Source organism: Salvia splendens, chromosome 5 (genome assembly GCF_004379255.2).
Source record: "Salvia splendens isolate huo1 chromosome 5, SspV2, whole genome shotgun sequence".
Lineage (NCBI taxonomy): Eukaryota > Viridiplantae > Streptophyta > Magnoliopsida > Lamiales > Lamiaceae > Salvia > Salvia splendens.
This window is the reverse complement of record NC_056036.1, coordinates 1700094-1718018: the sequence shown is the minus strand read 5'-3', so window position 1 is coordinate 1718018 and position 17925 is coordinate 1700094. Positions and strand designations below refer to the sequence as shown.

The 17925-nt window shown below is 32.3% G+C and overlaps 1 protein-coding gene and 1 pseudogene across 1 annotated transcript; one reads left to right on the top strand and one right to left on the bottom strand.

Moving 5' to 3' along the window:
* Window positions 1-7386: 7386 nt before the first annotated feature.
* On the top strand, window positions 7387-10874 carry LOC121805868. Its single transcript, XM_042205893.1, has 8 exons — window positions 7387-7828; window positions 8096-8186; window positions 8271-8363; window positions 8737-9411; window positions 9492-9858; window positions 9942-10023; window positions 10338-10560; window positions 10647-10874. Exons 1-7 carry the CDS (start codon window positions 7652-7654, stop codon window positions 10548-10550), a joined length of 1698 nt encoding a protein of 565 aa, XP_042061827.1. The 5' UTR covers window positions 7387-7651; the 3' UTR covers window positions 10551-10560; window positions 10647-10874.
* A 173-nt stretch (window positions 10875-11047) lies between these two features.
* LOC121802640 lies at window positions 11048-13865 on the bottom strand (annotated as a pseudogene).
* Between the last annotated feature and the right edge of the window lie 4060 nt (window positions 13866-17925).

Here is a 17925-nt window from a genome sequence, read left to right as displayed (position 1 = left end):
TGATGTAATTTAATCTACTGTTATTTGGAGTTAATTACTGATTATTTTAGTAGGTGGAGAAGTCATAGTCCCACGCCATGCCTAGTTGTATTATTTTTGTATTTCTCCATGTTTCTAGTTTCGAAATTAAACAAGATGTTACTTTGATTTTTTTTATAAAGAGTGAACTGTATAAATGATACCTAATCTTTCACTTTTGCACATAAATAGTACATGATCTTTACTTTATATCGTTTTTGTACCTATAAATCATATTTTTGGTACCTGATGTCATTTTCACTCAAAAATGCTCTCTAAACAAACATTTTTCCATTTGTGTCATAGATAATATTTTGGGCATACACAAAATTAGTACCAAAAGTGATATCATAATAACTTCTCTAATTCTCCTCACTCTTTATACTATTATTATTAATCAATATTAATATTATTATTTTAATGTTATAAATTAATAGTAATTAATTAACATCATTTAAATATACTTAATTATAATTATAGTTATAATTATATTTAATTATTATAATAATATTTTTATAATACTAAAAAATAGTAGTAATTTATAAATAGTTATAGTAAATTATTTAAATTATGAATCATATAATATTATATAATAACAATAACAATAATAATATATTAAATTAATAACTAATCAATATAGTCTTAATTAAAATATAAAATTGGGAATTGTATTCATAATGATATAAAGAGTTGAATATTTTTAGTTAGGTGTTTCAACCCTAAAATGTGTATAAAATAATTTAATAAAATATTCAATTGATTTCATTACTTTAAATAATTAATTTAATTAGGTGTTTTGTTCTTGATTTATATTATAAATTCAATTAGATATATGTATAAAACACTAAAAAGAAAAAGAAAAAAAAGAAAAAAGAAAAAAGAGGAACTAAGGAGAAAAAAGAAAGAAGAAAGGAAGAAAAAATACTAAAAAGAAAGAAGAAAATGAAGAAAAAAGAAAGAAGAAAAAAAAATCACATGTTTGGTAAAAGAAAGAAGAAAAAAAATCACATGTTTGGTACTCCCCCTGTCCCATAAAAGTTGAGTCACTTTATTTTTTGCACTTGTTTTGAAAAAATAGTAATAAATAGTTAGAACGGATAAATAGTAAAGTAAAATCGAGAATAACGTAGATAAGAGTCTTCTCTACATTATTTTCAAATTTACTTTACTATTTATCCACTTTAACTATTTATTACGATTTTTTCAAAACGAATGCTCAGAATGAAGTGACTCAACTTTTATGGGACAAATGGAGTATTATTTAATTGAAATTTCTAAAAATATCCTCAATAACAAAAAAATCACATGTTTATATCTAGGGTTATTTTTGTCATGGGGTACCCAAAACGATATAAAATAAAGATCATGTACCATTTATGTGCGAAAGTAAAAGATCATGTACCATTTACGTAGTTCACTATTTTATAGATACCAGAGGTTTCGAAATTAATTACTGCCATAGTATACTTTCTCTTTATAGGTTCTGACCACTAGTAGAGATTCAAGGCATCCATATTCAATACTAATATCTAATGCCACTGGGCCGGTCATAAAATGTCACAAGTAAGAACTAAAAGAAAAATAGGTGAAAAAAGTAAGTGTAATATGAGTCGTACTTTTATATATTAGTAAAGAAATATAAATCATGTATTTTATATATTAATTTTATAATAATAAAATTTGAGATAAAATTAATAGAATGTGAAGTCAATTACCAAAATTAGTAACAATTAATTGTTATAAGTATTGACGGATAGAACGAAAAAACTAATAAGTAACAAGTAATGATAGACGGAGAGAGTACTACTTTTATTTATATGCAACACTTGTCACATAGTTACACCTACCTTTAGTCACACAGAGAAATTGAGAATGAACAAATTAAATGTGGAAATTGACCATAAGAAGCGATGAAGATAAAAGTAAGGCCACCAACAAATAAATTCTAGTACTACTACTACTATATACTTGAAGGGGAATAGCGGCTCAGGGAACAAACACATAAGATCGCAAAGGGAAAGTGATCCAACGGATAACATGGAGTAGTAATAAAATCAAGAACATAGATGCTTTTGTGAAGGTGTGACTGTTGCAAGTGTTTGATTCATTTTGAGCTTCTGGACTCGAGCAAGAGAGGCAGAGGGTGAGCTCGGTTGTTGGAGCTCAACTAGCCGTTGGAAAAACGGTTATAACAAATTTGCTTCTTGAAGATTAGTTAGTGAATCTTGATTGTAATCTCTTGTATGAAAGGCTTATTGAATCAGTGAAAACACACGATACACACACACATTCTCAACTCTTAGTTACAGTTTGATAGCAAGCTCTACTTGTGATTAGTTTTGAGAGTTTCAGATTGTAGAGAGGAACTCATCTCATCCTTCACACTTAGATCAATAAATCCCATCAATTATTCTCCGTGGATGTAGGCAAGAGATTGTCGAACTATGTAATTGTTAGAGTGTGTTTTTACTTCTTGTCTCTTCTCGGTATTGTTCTTGGTTCTTTTGCATAGTACTTTGATAAATTTGAAAACTTTATGAAACAAATGAATTGAAAATTTATGCTTGCTAGGGAGGATATAAATCCCTATGTCCATTCTACATGTGTCTGCATATGTTTATAATACTGTCAAATACTATTCGTTTAAGCCATTTTGTTTCTTTTGCAAGTTTCAAGGATAATTGCATTACCTCCATTGACGATAAATAACACATACTCCTATTTTAATACTATAAAATTGATATATTATATAGGGTCCGGTTGAGATTTTTCAGCTTAATTGAGAATTGAGATGCATTTTCAGCCACTCATTTTGAAATGTCAACTCCAAGTAGATTATGTCAACTAAGGAGTATTATCGTCATTTCATTTCAATAGCCAGAATATCAAATGTCAACAACTCGTATTAAAATGTCAACAACTAAAAAAATTTTAATATTTTTTTTATTTTTTTTTGAATTTTTTTAATTTTCGCGCGATGTCAACTACTAAGACATTATGTCAACTACGATGTGTAGCCTGCACATCAAATGTCAATAGCCCTGCACATCAAATGTCAATAGCCTGCACATCAAATGTCAACAACTTATAGTTGACATTATATGTGTATAGTTGACATAAATTGTATACGTAGTTGACATTATATAAGTGTAGTTGACATGAATTGTATATGCAGTTGACATTATACGTGTGTAGTTGAGATAAATTGTATATGTAGTTGACTAAAAAAAATAAAGAATAAATTTATTAAATAAAATGTATGATGAAATTACCATTCTGTCCTTTCACAATTAATTAATGTAAAAATATTTTTCATATGTGACAAATTCTGGACCACTCATTTAATAAAAATGAGTCTGATGATGCATCTCAATTCTCAATTAGGCTAAAAAATCTTAATTGATCAGAAGAGATATATACATAAAGATAAATATGATTATGATATTACTATTAATGAAATATGTGTCCGCCTTATTAGAGATCAAGATTTACTAAAATTAAAAAGCGCATAACTAGTTGCGCATGACCCGAAAAAAAACATAGACAATTACTGTAGTTGTGAATGGTGGAAGTATGCATTGTTTTCTAACATACAGATCCTGGCAAGAAGTAGGCCTGCTATAATGTCTAGAAAGGGCCCAAAACATTTTTTGTGATCCATTCTCAATTTTATGATTTAGATTGTTTATCAAATTCAATTTATTATTTTTTGATGTGATTTTGATATGATTAACTAAGGTTTATGAAATTGGGGCTCACTGGTAGAATTAGTATGGTTATATTTTTCGTAGCTTTATGCCAAAATACAAGAATGAATGAATGATGGTATTTTCATTAATAGCATATAAAACTATATTGAAAATTTTGGTCATATATATAATTGATAATACTATTAATTCTTCAAATATCATGGGCCAAAAGCCATAAATAAATAAAAAAATCTAATAATTAAAATAAAAAAGCTGGGGCATGATATTTTTTGGAAAAATATAACAATTTATAGTGATGACACACGTTGTTTGGTAGTGAATGTGGAAATGATTAATTAAATGGTTAGCCATTGTTTTGATCAGCTGGTTTGATAGAGATAAGAGAGAGGCAGCCTGCTGTGTAATGAATATGGGAGGGGTGCCCTCTTTATTCCTCCCCCACTTCCCATTCAATGCTTTAAATATAAGAACAACACATTCATTTCTATATATAACACAAATTAAACACAAAAAGGCTTGATTACAATACAAATTTTAAAACTAATAGTCTATAGTTAATGTAGCTAACATTAATAGACTACAAAAGAGAACAAATCTGATTTTACAAAGACTCCCCATGTATAAGGCTGCCGACGACAACAACTATCTACGAATTCAAATGAAAAGAATATCAACGTTAGTGTGATTGATGTTTCTACGATTGGACTATTTCACATCAAGACCTAGTAGAAAATTATGGATTATTGAAAGCTACCCAACTTCAAACGCTCTTAACAACTCACAATCTCTCAAGTATTTCACCAACATAGTAACAAAAAGAAAATAACATTGACCTGTTTATTAATTTTTTTTTATTGTAATAGTTTCCTTATCTTGTGGATTATGTAATTTGACGTATAGTTTCAAACCCCATTGGTTTGTTGTTCTTGTGTAATTTGAAGCATTTTGTATACCCTATTAATATATATATATATATATATATATATATATATATATATATATATATATATATATATATATATAGAGAGAGAGAGAGAGGGGTGAATTATAATGATAACTCCAATTTGTGTGATAATCCTATAACTAAATCTCCACCGCACATTTTAAAAATCGTAGCATGTCACCCGCTTTTGACAAACAAATAGGCGGGCAAGGGTATATGAGTCTTTTTTCTGATAAAAAATCTAAAACGCCCCCATAATATTATATGAGTATTTGTCATGGCTTCTTTGATTTAATTATTTTTTACATGTCATACATGATACATCATATACCATATTAAAGGTAGAAATCCTAATTGTTTATGTTCTGACGATTTTTTCACAAGAAAATAAGAAATAGTACTGATACATACTGTACATTACACTGATACATTACACGCTGTGGCTGCAAAGTAAATCTCGACGGTTTACGATTTCCGGACCAAAACTATCATTTTATCAACTTAGAGTACCAAAATGACATATTTACCCTCTACGCCTTTTTTATGAAGTAAATCTAAGTTTGAATATCAGCCACAAGATTAGAAAATATGTGTGGTCCAGATTTGGTTATAGGTTTGTCACATAAATTGGGGGTTATCATATGATCACAACTCAGAGTATCATTCTATCCGGTAAAACTATCATTTTATCAACTCAGAGTATCATTCTATCTAGCAAAATGACATATTTACCCTCTGAGCTTTTTTTATGAAGTAAATCTAAGTTTGAATCTCAATCATAAGATTAGAAAATATGTGTGGTCCAGAATTGATTATATGATTATCACATAAATTGAGGGTTATCATATGATCACAACTCTCTCTATATATATAATCTATTTTTTCTTATCATGTTTATTAAGAAAGAAGTAACCTCTTTTAATCGGAAATTTTGGAAGTGTGACAATAAAATAGAATAAGCTATTGCATTGCCATATTAAAGCACGACAGTGCATGCATGTTGGACTTGATTGGTGCTTATTCTTTAGGCAGCAAAAATCGTGACAATTATTGGACACGTGGTTTCACCACTTAAATTCTTTGCCTATACATATTTAATACTCCATATCTATATATAATAATTTTTTATTTACAGATTTCTATACAATTTCTATAGTCTATACGTATTTATTTCTATACATTTAATATTGGGAGTCCTATAAAGAACTATTGACTATTTGTCGTCTTACCTCTGTTATATGATCTGACAACTAATATTAATATATTGGGCAAAATTTATTTTAAAGGACCTACAAATAATTCTCTCTTCATAACAAAAAATTACTCCATTAAAATTGTTGGTGACACAAAATTTTAGGAGTTTTATTTATTAGTAGTATATTAAATAGAAAATGAAAATATAGTTAAATACTACTACTACTGTAACTACTCCTTGAAGAGAATAAATAAGGAGTACTACTATATTAATAAGGAGAGAGAAAATGATTAAAATATACTGTAATTAAAAAAGATAATCAAATGTATTACTCCTACTTATCAATGATGATTTTTATAAATCTTAGAAATGCGACATTTTTAGGATAATTAAAATAAGAAAAGGAAATTATCAACATGGAATGCTGATGAGATCTTTGAACAACTTATTTTTTAAAAAATGGACACCTTTATACTTCCAAAAATTAGCTCAACTGAATTGGTTGACTTTAATTAATTGAAACACAATATTGTTTCACAACTGTTGTTTACTTTATCGTATTACTAATACCTTTGAAAATGAACTTATTTTGAATACATAGCATAATAATGAACTTATTTTGAAAACTTAAGTGGCATCCCCCACTAAGTCAAAATATATTGCTTAGTTCATCTAATTTAAAATGATAGTATATTACTATTATTTTTGAAATTAATAAAGTAACTTAAACACCTTTTCTCTGTTCATATAATACATCAAATCATTTTTTTCTCATGTAAAACATTCAACTACTTCTCTCTTCAATTTATACATCCAACTATATTTTTCTTCCTATTTAGAAAAACAAATCATTAGCTTTTAAAATCTCGTTACATCCAAAAAACATACCTTCATATACGACGAAAGGATTACATATTTTCCGATTTGTCTGAAATATTTAATTAACTACATCACATATACGACAGAAGTATTACATATTTTCTGATATGTTTAGATTTTTAATTAACTAAAAAGGAAGTATCTATAAAAAATGGATACCAATCACCTTACCTTGAATGTTTAAAGTTAAATATGGCGAAAAAGACCAATATACTTAATTAGTAGTATTACATATTACTAGCCTAATAGTTTTTCAATTATTCCATATAAAAAATAGGGTCGCTGACGTGTCATAATAGGCGCCGTTTCTATATGAATAGATGTATCATATATGATATCTCGATTGTCATAGAATCAATTACAATTTCACCATAAATAAATAGTACACATATATAAATTTCACTATGATTTTTCATACATGCTATAATTTGGTAAATTATCATGATTTTTTTCAATAATTCGCCAAAAAAGCTCAAAAAAAGGAATGTCAAAGTTAATAAACGAATTAACCGCAATCAATGGGTGCCGAAATTTACCCTCCAAAATTGAGTCAAATTTGCTATGACAAAGAAAGTGAGAAACCCCATTTTCACCAAACAACATAGAAAGCAGAGAAACCACTCATCAATTTTTCATTTAGCAAGAACACCATGATTAAGACACACTCCCTTGATACCCTCAAACTACCATTATAAATCACCGGTTTCTACGAAAATCAATGGCCACAATGCCACAAAGTCTTCCCCCACCCCACCCCCTGCACCCTCACATGGTAAAATGTAAATGCACCATTTTTGTGAATCTTGCTAATGAATAACAACAGAAATCATATTCACATTTTTCATGTAGTCTGTTACTGCCTTTTCTTCTCCTTTCTTTTCCACCATTCTTCCTTCCCCACTAAGAATGCCGGAGCTGGGTTTTCAAGATTTGCGGGCGGGCTTAAGGGCCCGTGATTTAAGCCCGGATTCAGTCATCTTCACTGGCGATACCAATTTCAGCCTCTTCTCCTCTGCCTCTGCCAGCGTCGAGCGCTGCTCTTTCACCTCAGATGTTCCTGATCAAGAATCTGTTTCTTCTCAAGTAATGCTGCTTCATTTTTCTGAAATGCATGTAGCTTAATTGCTGATTTAGCTTTGTGGGTCGGTGTAAAAATGTGTGATTGTGATAAAGATTGGATTTTTAGTTATGGGTTTCGAAGATTGTTTTGATTTTGTAGTTTTTAGTTATGGGTTTCGAAGATTGTTTTGATTTTGTAGCGTTTGAAATGTGGGTGTTGGTTTTATGTTGGAAAAAGTTGTTGTCTTGGTTGGAGGAGAGGGAAAGTTGAAATCTTTGATTTTGAAACAGATGGCATTGAGTGGTCCAGATCCAGATCCGAACAAATCGATAGCGGTTCATAGGAATAGTGTTAGCCTCAGCAGAAAGGAGAAACCAAAAGGTACATTTATACTTTTGTGTTGAGTGGAATTTTTGTGTTATGAATGGGAAATGAAAATGCTGACTGTTTTGATTCAATTGTTAGTTCAAAAAGTGGATAGTAGTGAGGCTGAGACCACCGAGGATGAAAATGTAGCCCTAGATTCTGCAAGAAATTCCTTCTCTCAGGCTCTAAAAGGTAAATAATCACTTGCTTTCTTATGTTTAGCAGCTGCTTGAAAAATGTTAGGGCTTGGATTAGTTGTGTTTATTTATTGGATTGGTGTTTTTTGTTATTGGAAAGATGGAAATGAAGGTTGGAATATGAAGTTGTGTTGAATCTTAGGGCTTAGTTGTGTTTGTATGTTGAAATGGTTTTTCTGTTGATTAGAATGTCAAGATTAAAGGTTGAGATCTGAAGGTATGTTGAATCTTAGGGCTTAGTAGTGTTTGTTTATTGAATTGATTTTTCTATTGATTAGAATTTTGAAAACGAAGTTTGAAGTTCACGTTCTGTTGAATCTTAGGGCTTAGTTGTGTTTGTTTCTTGAATTGGTTTTTCTGTTGATTAGAATGTCAAGACCGAAGGTTGAGATCCGAGGTTCTGTTGAAAAAAGCAGACCGTAGAAGGCCGGCTTCTCTCGATCTCAACAATGCCGTGACTTCCACCTCACCGAGACTCGCAGTGATGAAGAAACCGTCTGCTGCTGCGCGGAAGACTGGGACGTTTCCTAGCCCTGGAACGCCCAACTATCGACACACGAGCGTTGGTGTCCAGAAAGGGTGGAGCTCCGAGCGCGTTCCACCCCACACTAGTGCAAACAGGAGGAATGTGAGCACTGCATTGCTGCCTTACCATAATGGGAGGACTCTGCCTTCGAAGTGGGAGGATGCGGAGAGGTGGATTGTTAGCCCCGTGTCGGGTGATGGTGCTATGAGAGCCTCGCAGCAGCAGGCGCAGAGACGGCCTAAGTCGAAGAGTGGCCCCCTCGGCCATCCCGGGGTTGCTTATTATCAAATGTTCTCCCCCGTTACTCCCATGTTTGAAGCCAGCCGCTCTGAGAAACTCACGGCGAATTCTCCCTTTTCTGCTGGAGTAATGGCGGTGGATGGCTTGTCTATTCGCTACGGAGGAGGCGAGGGCACAGGTAACTTTCACCATGGCAACGAGCCGTGCATGGCTCGGTCGATTAGTATTCATGGATGTTCGGAGATGATCAGCCAGTCGTCATTGCCAGGATCTCAGGGTATGTATGGCGTTGTCTTTGTTGTTTTTCTCCGTTTCGTCTCGTGTATTTCTTCTATCAACATTTCTTTGTTGATGCAGATGCTAAATACGATGCGACTGAGGACTCTGCCAACAACATATCGCGTGCTGTTTCGAGGAGGGATATGGCGACTCAAATGAGTCCTGAGAGCAGCAACCACTCCTCACCCAGAAGAGACTCTTCGTTCTCTCTAGCTACTCCTTCTATTCTACCCATTGTAGAAGCGCAGAGTATACCACCCTCCAGACCGGAGATGAGGGACGTGCTAGTTGACGAACGTGTCACTATGACAAGGTGGTCCAAAAAGAGTAGGGGTAAGAATCCTGGACGAAGCAGTCGAAATGGTGACGACTGGAAAAGAAAGGCTGCAAACGATCATTCGGATAGCTGGGAGGTTTCGTCCGAGACGTCCAAGAGCATTTCAAAGTAATTTTATTCAACCAGTTCCGTTGTACATTGAACATGATTATGCTAAGCCATTCAACTAAATTGCTACTACCTTGTTTCAGGATTCAGAGGGAGGAAGCTAAAATCACAGCATGGGAGAATCTGCAGAAAGCAAAAGCCGAAGCTGCAATAAGAAAACTCGAGGTACGTACTTTAACTTTCCAGTTTCTCCTGCCCGATTGCTGTTATTGCTCGTTTCCATTCGTCCCGTAGGAATGAGGAACTATTCTAATTATGTATACTTTTACGTTATTCATCATAATGTTTTTTTTAATACTTTGTTCGTTCCAAGTTAATCGGTTCGTATTCCTTTTTGGGATGATCCAAGTTAAATGAGTATCACATTATAGTTATAATGGTGGTGGTGTGTGTGTTTGAAGTTCACGTTCAACGATATGCACGATAGATTATTACAGATTGCAAATATACGAGTGAGCTGATCGGTTTGTATTGATTAGATGAAATTGGAAAAGAAGAGGTCATCATCCATGGACAAAATTATGAACAAGCTGAAATCAGCGCAAAAGAAGGCCCAGGAGATGAGAGGGTCGGTGATGGTCAGCCGAACGACGACCAGCCAAATGGCAAGATCCTCAGAGAGAGCATTATCCTTCCGAAGGTCTCGACCAATTAGTTCGTTGAGTGGATGCTTCACCTGTCATGCTTTCTAGTGATGCACAGGTACTTTTTAGTTTGGCTCAGATTATATTGATATCGGAACAGCAAGTACGATTGTGCTCGAAGTGTTTATTTCGATCTTGTTGCAGACGAAACGATGCTCGGATCCAGCTTTCGAAACGCTTGGGAATATATTTGGAGGTTGCAGAAGTTAAATCTTGTAAGGTTGTATGATTGTAAGTAATACTATTCTGAATTTGAAATGTTTCATTGTCAAAAGGTGATCCATTCATATTAATTTGTGGATTGATTGATTAGTTGATCTATATGCATAAAATTAAACCTTTGGTTATCAATGAATGGGGTGGTTATAATTACTTGAACTATTTTTTATTTGATGTGGAGTTATTGTTGTTTGAAGAAAATTTTCACCTATTATTTGTGGTTTTTAAGAGGTTGGAACTCAATTATTGCATAGTTTAAGAATTCACAGGCAAATTACACTAGCACACTATTTATTCATTTATTTCCATGTATGGATTATTACATTCTATTTCAGGTTCATAGTAACAATTTCAATCAGCCTTGTTTCAATATAGGTGAGGCTAATTTTTTTGTAATCTAATGGCATTATCATATCTGGTGGAAAATGATTGGTTAACCCTAGGGTAATCAACATCAAGGCTGTTACCCTAAACAATTTCATTAACCATCCTTCTTTGTTTGTACTCCTCCCCTCTTGTCCAAGGTAATATAAAACCTCGAATAAGCTCATAAAACGCGCTCAAAACCTTAGGTAGAACGTAGAGCAACGAGAAGTAGTCCTCGTCGAGCTCCTCCTCAAGAACCTGCTCGTTACAAACACAAAAACCTATGTTATGTCACAAGATTGGAATACCAAAATGCAACTAATTGGCATAGCCGGATAGACGAGTCCGGTGGCCAACTCGGCCAAACGAAAAAGACTTCGTTGGACTTATTGGTTGACACGGGCTCCAAGTGAGTCTTTTTTAGCACATGATCGGTCCAGGCCCATTAGAAACCCAAATCATGCCAAGCTCGGTAGGATCGGCCCAAATAAGGTCCACTACCATATAAAAACTACTCCGAACTCCCACTTTAAGTTCCTCAAATATAATTACAATAGGACAAATATAATATGCATATTTTTTTTAATAAATATTACTAGTATTCATATAATGCTAAAAATATCCAATAATATATTAAACACAATAGAAAAAATAATCTATAACTAGATTAACCCACCTAACTAAGACGACATAACAAAAGAGTTTGAGTTGGGCCCAGATTTATATACAAAGCCCAGTCCAACCTGAACCACTTCAACCATGGGCTCAGGCCCAACCTAGCCTCAAGTTGATCAGGTTTGAACTGGGCCGGCCTTATCCACTTGACAACTCTAGCCCAACCTTTTTTACTATAACAAAAATGCTTGAACAACAATGCCTTGTCATCATAAGGCAACCTAGGCACCATATCATTGCTATACACATACCTAAAATACTTTATATCATACATCTTCATTTTTTGCTTCATGTACTCCCCAAATTGCTCGTACCAGGAGAGGTCGATGTCGGTGCGCTATGCATCGGTGTCGAATGGCTCCGTGCCTCGGAATGCTATCACGATTCGATTTTTGTCTCGGAACATGAGAGCATATGTTGACCTCACTTCTTGAAAATCTTCAAAATTCATCCATGAAAATGTTTGAAGATTTTTTTTTGTTTGAAAAAATTAATTGAGAGAATATGCTAAGTCCAAACAGCTATTAAACTAAATATAATAAAAGTGAAATTCTCTTAATGCCACTACATGCATGTCATGATGCATACACATTATAAGTAATTTATGTAGTACTAGCATTTTATCATAGACATATATTGTTACTTCTTAGTTCTTACTTTGATCAACTAAAAGACTATATTGAGTAATTAATTGGAAGATTCTCTTTCTAAATATTTAGTGTTCTTAATTTCTTATAGTACTACATTAGTGTAACCTAAAAGCATCTTTTTGTCCAAGTTAACACTTGTTTCTGATGTGCATAATTTATTAGATCATCAGAAAAATTATAAAATTTAATCAAATTATTGTCTAAATCACAACTTTTAAAATCAACAAACAAATTTAGTTAATTATTAATAACATCTAGTGTTGACAGTTGTTTAAGATATCAATAAACCCTACCCTTTTAAAACTTTTATTTCATAAAATGCTAGGTAAGAGTAAATCTTAAATGTCATCTTCTCACCATTCCAAAAATTGAAGAAACCAATAAATTCCATCTGCACCAAATCAAATACACAAGTTAGTGTGTTTCATTTTATATAGGAGAAAATTAAAGAGATTAACTACGTAGAAAGCAACCTGCCAATGGTGCGTGACAATGTTTTGAGCAAATAATTCATTTTCATACGACAATTTGGAAGCCATTATTGCGATGATTGGCAAAGCTTTGTTTCCATAATAATGTCTCTTCAAATCCCATCTCTTGTCAATATTACCAACCATTGATGTGAACTTTTCTGATCTTTTATCGGGTTTCACCAACCTCCCTGAAGTCGACGAAGTTTGATCAAATTATAGTTAATTACGTAAAAATTTAAAAACCTAATTCGCCTCAATTTAAATGGGATGTTTCTTTTCATTGTGTGATTTTAAAAAAATACTCCGTATGTAGTTAATTTAGTGAATAAAAGTAAAACAACTTGAAACGTCCCGAAAAGGAATATGAATCGAGTAACTTGGTGATACTCGAGAAGATATTGTTTCTAAATCTTATGTTGTAGTAGTAGATTTATTTAATTTTTAAGATTTACAAAATAAAATTTCCAAAATTATATACTAAAAATAAAAACAAGTGATATTGTGATTATTTGGTATTTATTTATAGGAGAGTTTTGATAATTTTTTTTAATTAAATAAGAAATTAAGTTTGTGGTGCAAATAATGGCCAACAATTCCCCCGTTTTCAAATTTTACGAGACCGACCAGAATTTAACCAAACTTCGTAATTCAATGTAACCTGTGATAATGTTGAAGAAGAAGCGGCGGCAGCCACCGTTGAACGCCGGATAGTTGGGGAATAGCTCGACTGCGGCACCGATCGCCGCCACGGGCTTCTTCAGGTAAAGAAAGGCTTTCTGAAACAGCAGAGAGATGAAAACAATCCATCTATATCGAATTCCGGCGACTCCATCTTCTTCAATCGGAGTGTTGCAGATATCTGTATTCTCTAAATCATTTGAATGCAGAATTCTAAAGCAGTCAAACCAGGTGGCAGCTTCTGCTCTCAGAAAAAGATAGCTTTTGGAGAAGTAGTTGATTTCATTATCATCATCACCCATTGTTGTAGTTTTAGATTGGAAGGAAATATTATGGAATAAGGCTTGGACTTTTTGTATTTTATATTGGTAGTTACCTGAAAATATAGTTTTGTAATTAATTAAAATAAATTTGATGTGGATATATTCCGTTTGTCTTACTTTTTGGCGGCTCGGGTATTTAGATTGTAGATGCAACAATTAATGGTGTATGGATTCCATTGCTTTATACCAGGATTAAATGTCTCACTTTGACTTGATTCGAGTTTTAAGAAATACAAATAAATGTTGGTTGAAAATTTCGTAGAATATGATTTATATTACTATATACTAGGAGAATTATCTTTATGATAAAATGTTTGTGGAATGAGTTAATAGGGTGCGAAGTCCACTTGCTAAATATAGTAATTGTGAAATGGCATATTTAATTGTTAGGGTTTTGTATACTAGAAATCACCTTTCAAGTGATTGGATAATGTAAAACTCTAATGGTTATTTTCCAATAAATGCAACAGATTATTTTTGTCATAATGTTGTTATGTTTTACATTTAATGGTTGTTTATTGCATATTTAAATGTATGAGCAAACGTAACAAAGTCTAAGTCTTTGTTTTAGTAGACCGGTTGTGGGCGTCGTCCAATTTAAGGTAACACGATCAGTTTTAAACAAAGAAAAATAAGAATTTCACAACCTAGATAGGCCTAGACTACATATCGCGAAAGGTAGCAATGTCACTCCGATTATTTCTAAACCTTATTGAAATAAGATGACGTTGGTGTGGTATAACACTGAATGGATCTAACAGCAAGACGAGCCTTTATGCTATCTACTGAAAGACGAGGTCTTGAAAATTAATTTCTTAATCAATGTACGTTAGCATTGAGCATACGATATTGAGGATCCACTACTTTGACTTACCAAAGGTGCGGGTTTTTCGTAACCCAACGATCCAGGTATATTGGGTAGTGGTGATCATTATCTAGAGGTGCTAGGATTGCTATTATGTTGAAATGTGCGCGAGGAGAGTCTCGTTTGATAACATCCACAAGAGGAGCTCGAAACGAGGTTTTATTATTCGGAACCTAGCTAGTTGGAGTTTGATTACTCTATGAATAATAAATAAGAGTTTCTTGCTAAGTCCACTCTTGGAATTCGAAATATGTTAATTAATTAAGTCTATAGCAGACATTAATTAATTAATGGATGTTTTCATCTTAAGCGCGAGAAATGAATCAAATGCAATTAAAGGAAACCCGGAATACTTGTAATTTCGGATTTGGAAGGCAGTGCAATATTACTTCTGTAGTGGCTGCTCGTAATATTCCAATATAAGCTTATATTAAATTGTGGGTACAATTTAATTAGTAAAAAGCTAATTGGGTGAGGCATGTTCCAAATTCTTCCTTAGATCCCTGACTGGGCCCAATATGTGACTTATATAAATAGGAGAATAAAGGAGACAGAAAATGCACCATTTTCCACTCACAAATTTTCGTCCACTCCTTTGAGAGAGAGAAATCGAAAATTGCCTTCCTCCGTGAGCTGAGTTCTGTCTTCCATTATTCGAGTCCTAGTACGTTGGTGAGATTTTCCCACACAAATATCAGCGTATAGTCCGGGACACCAGTCAGAAGATCCGAGGTCTTGTATTGAAGATCTTCACGTGGAGACGGAGCAAGCCATCATCGATTCTTGATTGAATCAACAAGGTAAATTGGCTAATTCCGTAGTAAGCATTTTTAGGAATTTTATGTGCTAAAGCATGTTTAATTCAAGTTATGAGCATGATACATGTGATAATTACGCGAATAGATTTTGTCTAAATAATCTGCTAAATAGATCAAATTCATGTGACCCGTTATGAACGCACGCTTCCGCTGCCAGCCCCTTCATTAATAATGGACATAATTAAATAGCAATGCGGGACATTTTATGGCAGACATAGAGCAAATTAGTTTTATAGTAAAAGGTGAAATGAGAGTAATAACGACATTGGGGATTCGAAGGAGTAGTTTAAGGGGCTTAAACCCCTACTAAATTTATATTTAATTAATTTTTATGTAAAATATTTAAAATTAAATTTATATTGTTTTTCATAACCCATTATCAATAAGCTAAGCACCTAAAATGTACTTTCAAATTAAATTTACAAAACATAACCATTCCTACAACTTTTCATGCGTTCTCCCCGGAATAATGGACTAACAAAGATGGTAACATAAGACATATATTGGCGAACGAACGTAAGGATAAATAACTAGGCAAAAAATAAATTTTAACAATAATAATGTGAAAATTACTTAAATATATGAGCTTTTTGGTTTACATGGCATTTTAGTATTTTTTTGTTAAAAATATGTTTACAAAACTTAAAACTAATTAATTAGTTAAATTTGAGAATTGAGATTTTTTTTCATAGCAAGCTTTAAAAATGAATATTTACTCATTGTTACGATTAATTCAATAAGCCATAACAAAAATTGTGATTTTAGAAATTTATTAAAGTTATCTAATTTGAGATTAATATTGTTTCGATTTCAAAAGAAACCTTGTTATGTAAGTTGCAAAATATTTTTTGGGCTTCCAAATGTGTAATATTTGGCTCCCCCACTATTTTGGTATAATATTAATAATTTTTGTATATTGGATGTTAATGACTTTGGGATAAATTAAATAATTTATGATTTAATTTAATATTTGCCCAAATAAATACATTTACTACATTTTCCTTGCATGAAGATCTTACGTGCAAGAAGAAGATCTTACCAAGATGATTGATACACCCAATCTACTAGTAATTATTTTTGTCACATATTCCAAACAAAACGAAACGAATATGGTTAGGCAATATGAGAATTCTGTGATGGGGAATGTGTATTCTCTTTGTTTGATTTATTTTTTTCTGATTAAATTAACTAAGTGGTAGTTCAAAAGGTACAGTATGATTAGGTAAACTAAGAAATTTAATCATGTAATGTATGCATATATAGTACTATAACTTCTGGCAATTAAAATTTACACATTAATTCAAATTAAATAGAATTAATTAGCTACCAACCTTATGCCTGTGGTTTCTATTTATATGTTTTTTTTAACATTTTCCGTAAGCTTGTATCTTACAATTAGTTTAAAAATTGCAATATTTTAAAATTAATTTTGAAAATTCAAACAAGAAAAAAAAAGCTTAGCTACCAAAATTATTGGACTTTCAATTTAGTTATCAGAACACAATTTTTGAGCTAGCAAAAAAAAATACTCTTTAGCAAAAAAAATACTCTTAAAAACTTAAATATCCCTTTAATTTTTGGCACGTTTATAACATGTTACTATGAATTTATGGATAGATCCTTTGAAAACATTCTTATTGTGTTATATAAGTGATTAGATACTTCTAATTTCAAAACTACAAAAATTTTTACTCTCATTAGCATGAGTATATTTCTAATGAATCACTATATTATATCCTTTAGAATTGATTTATTAAATAAAATACTCAAAATTTGGGTTTATAACTAATTTTCACTCACACAGTCACACTAATGTTAAATTCGAAACCATAAATCACAATCAATATAACTTTGCATATTCGGCTAACACGTAGTACTATATTAAAATTCAATCTAGTATATCATACTATGTAACTAACATTTGCTTTTGGATTAAACCCATTCTAACTATGCTTTTTCGGCAAAATATTAATTCGTTTTTCTTAATTAAAGTGACATAAACAATTTGTAATTATAATCCAAACTACGTAACGTACTTTGAGTGGGAAGAATTGCGGGGCACGAAATGTCATCCCTATAGTCGTTAGGGACCGCTTCTAAGTTTGGGTAAACGGCACTCAATACATATATGGTCCGTTTTTTATGTTTGGATATGCAGAACTTAATAAAGCAGTTTAAGTGGGAATAATTTTCATCAAAAAATAAAAATGACTGACCTACGTGGAGACACCCTGGGAAAAAAAATGACGCAATTAACATGAGACAGAGCGAGTCTAAATGTCGAATTAAACACATCTTATGATGGGATGTATTTACAGAAAATGCATTTCTTTGTTAGATGAATACAACACCAGAA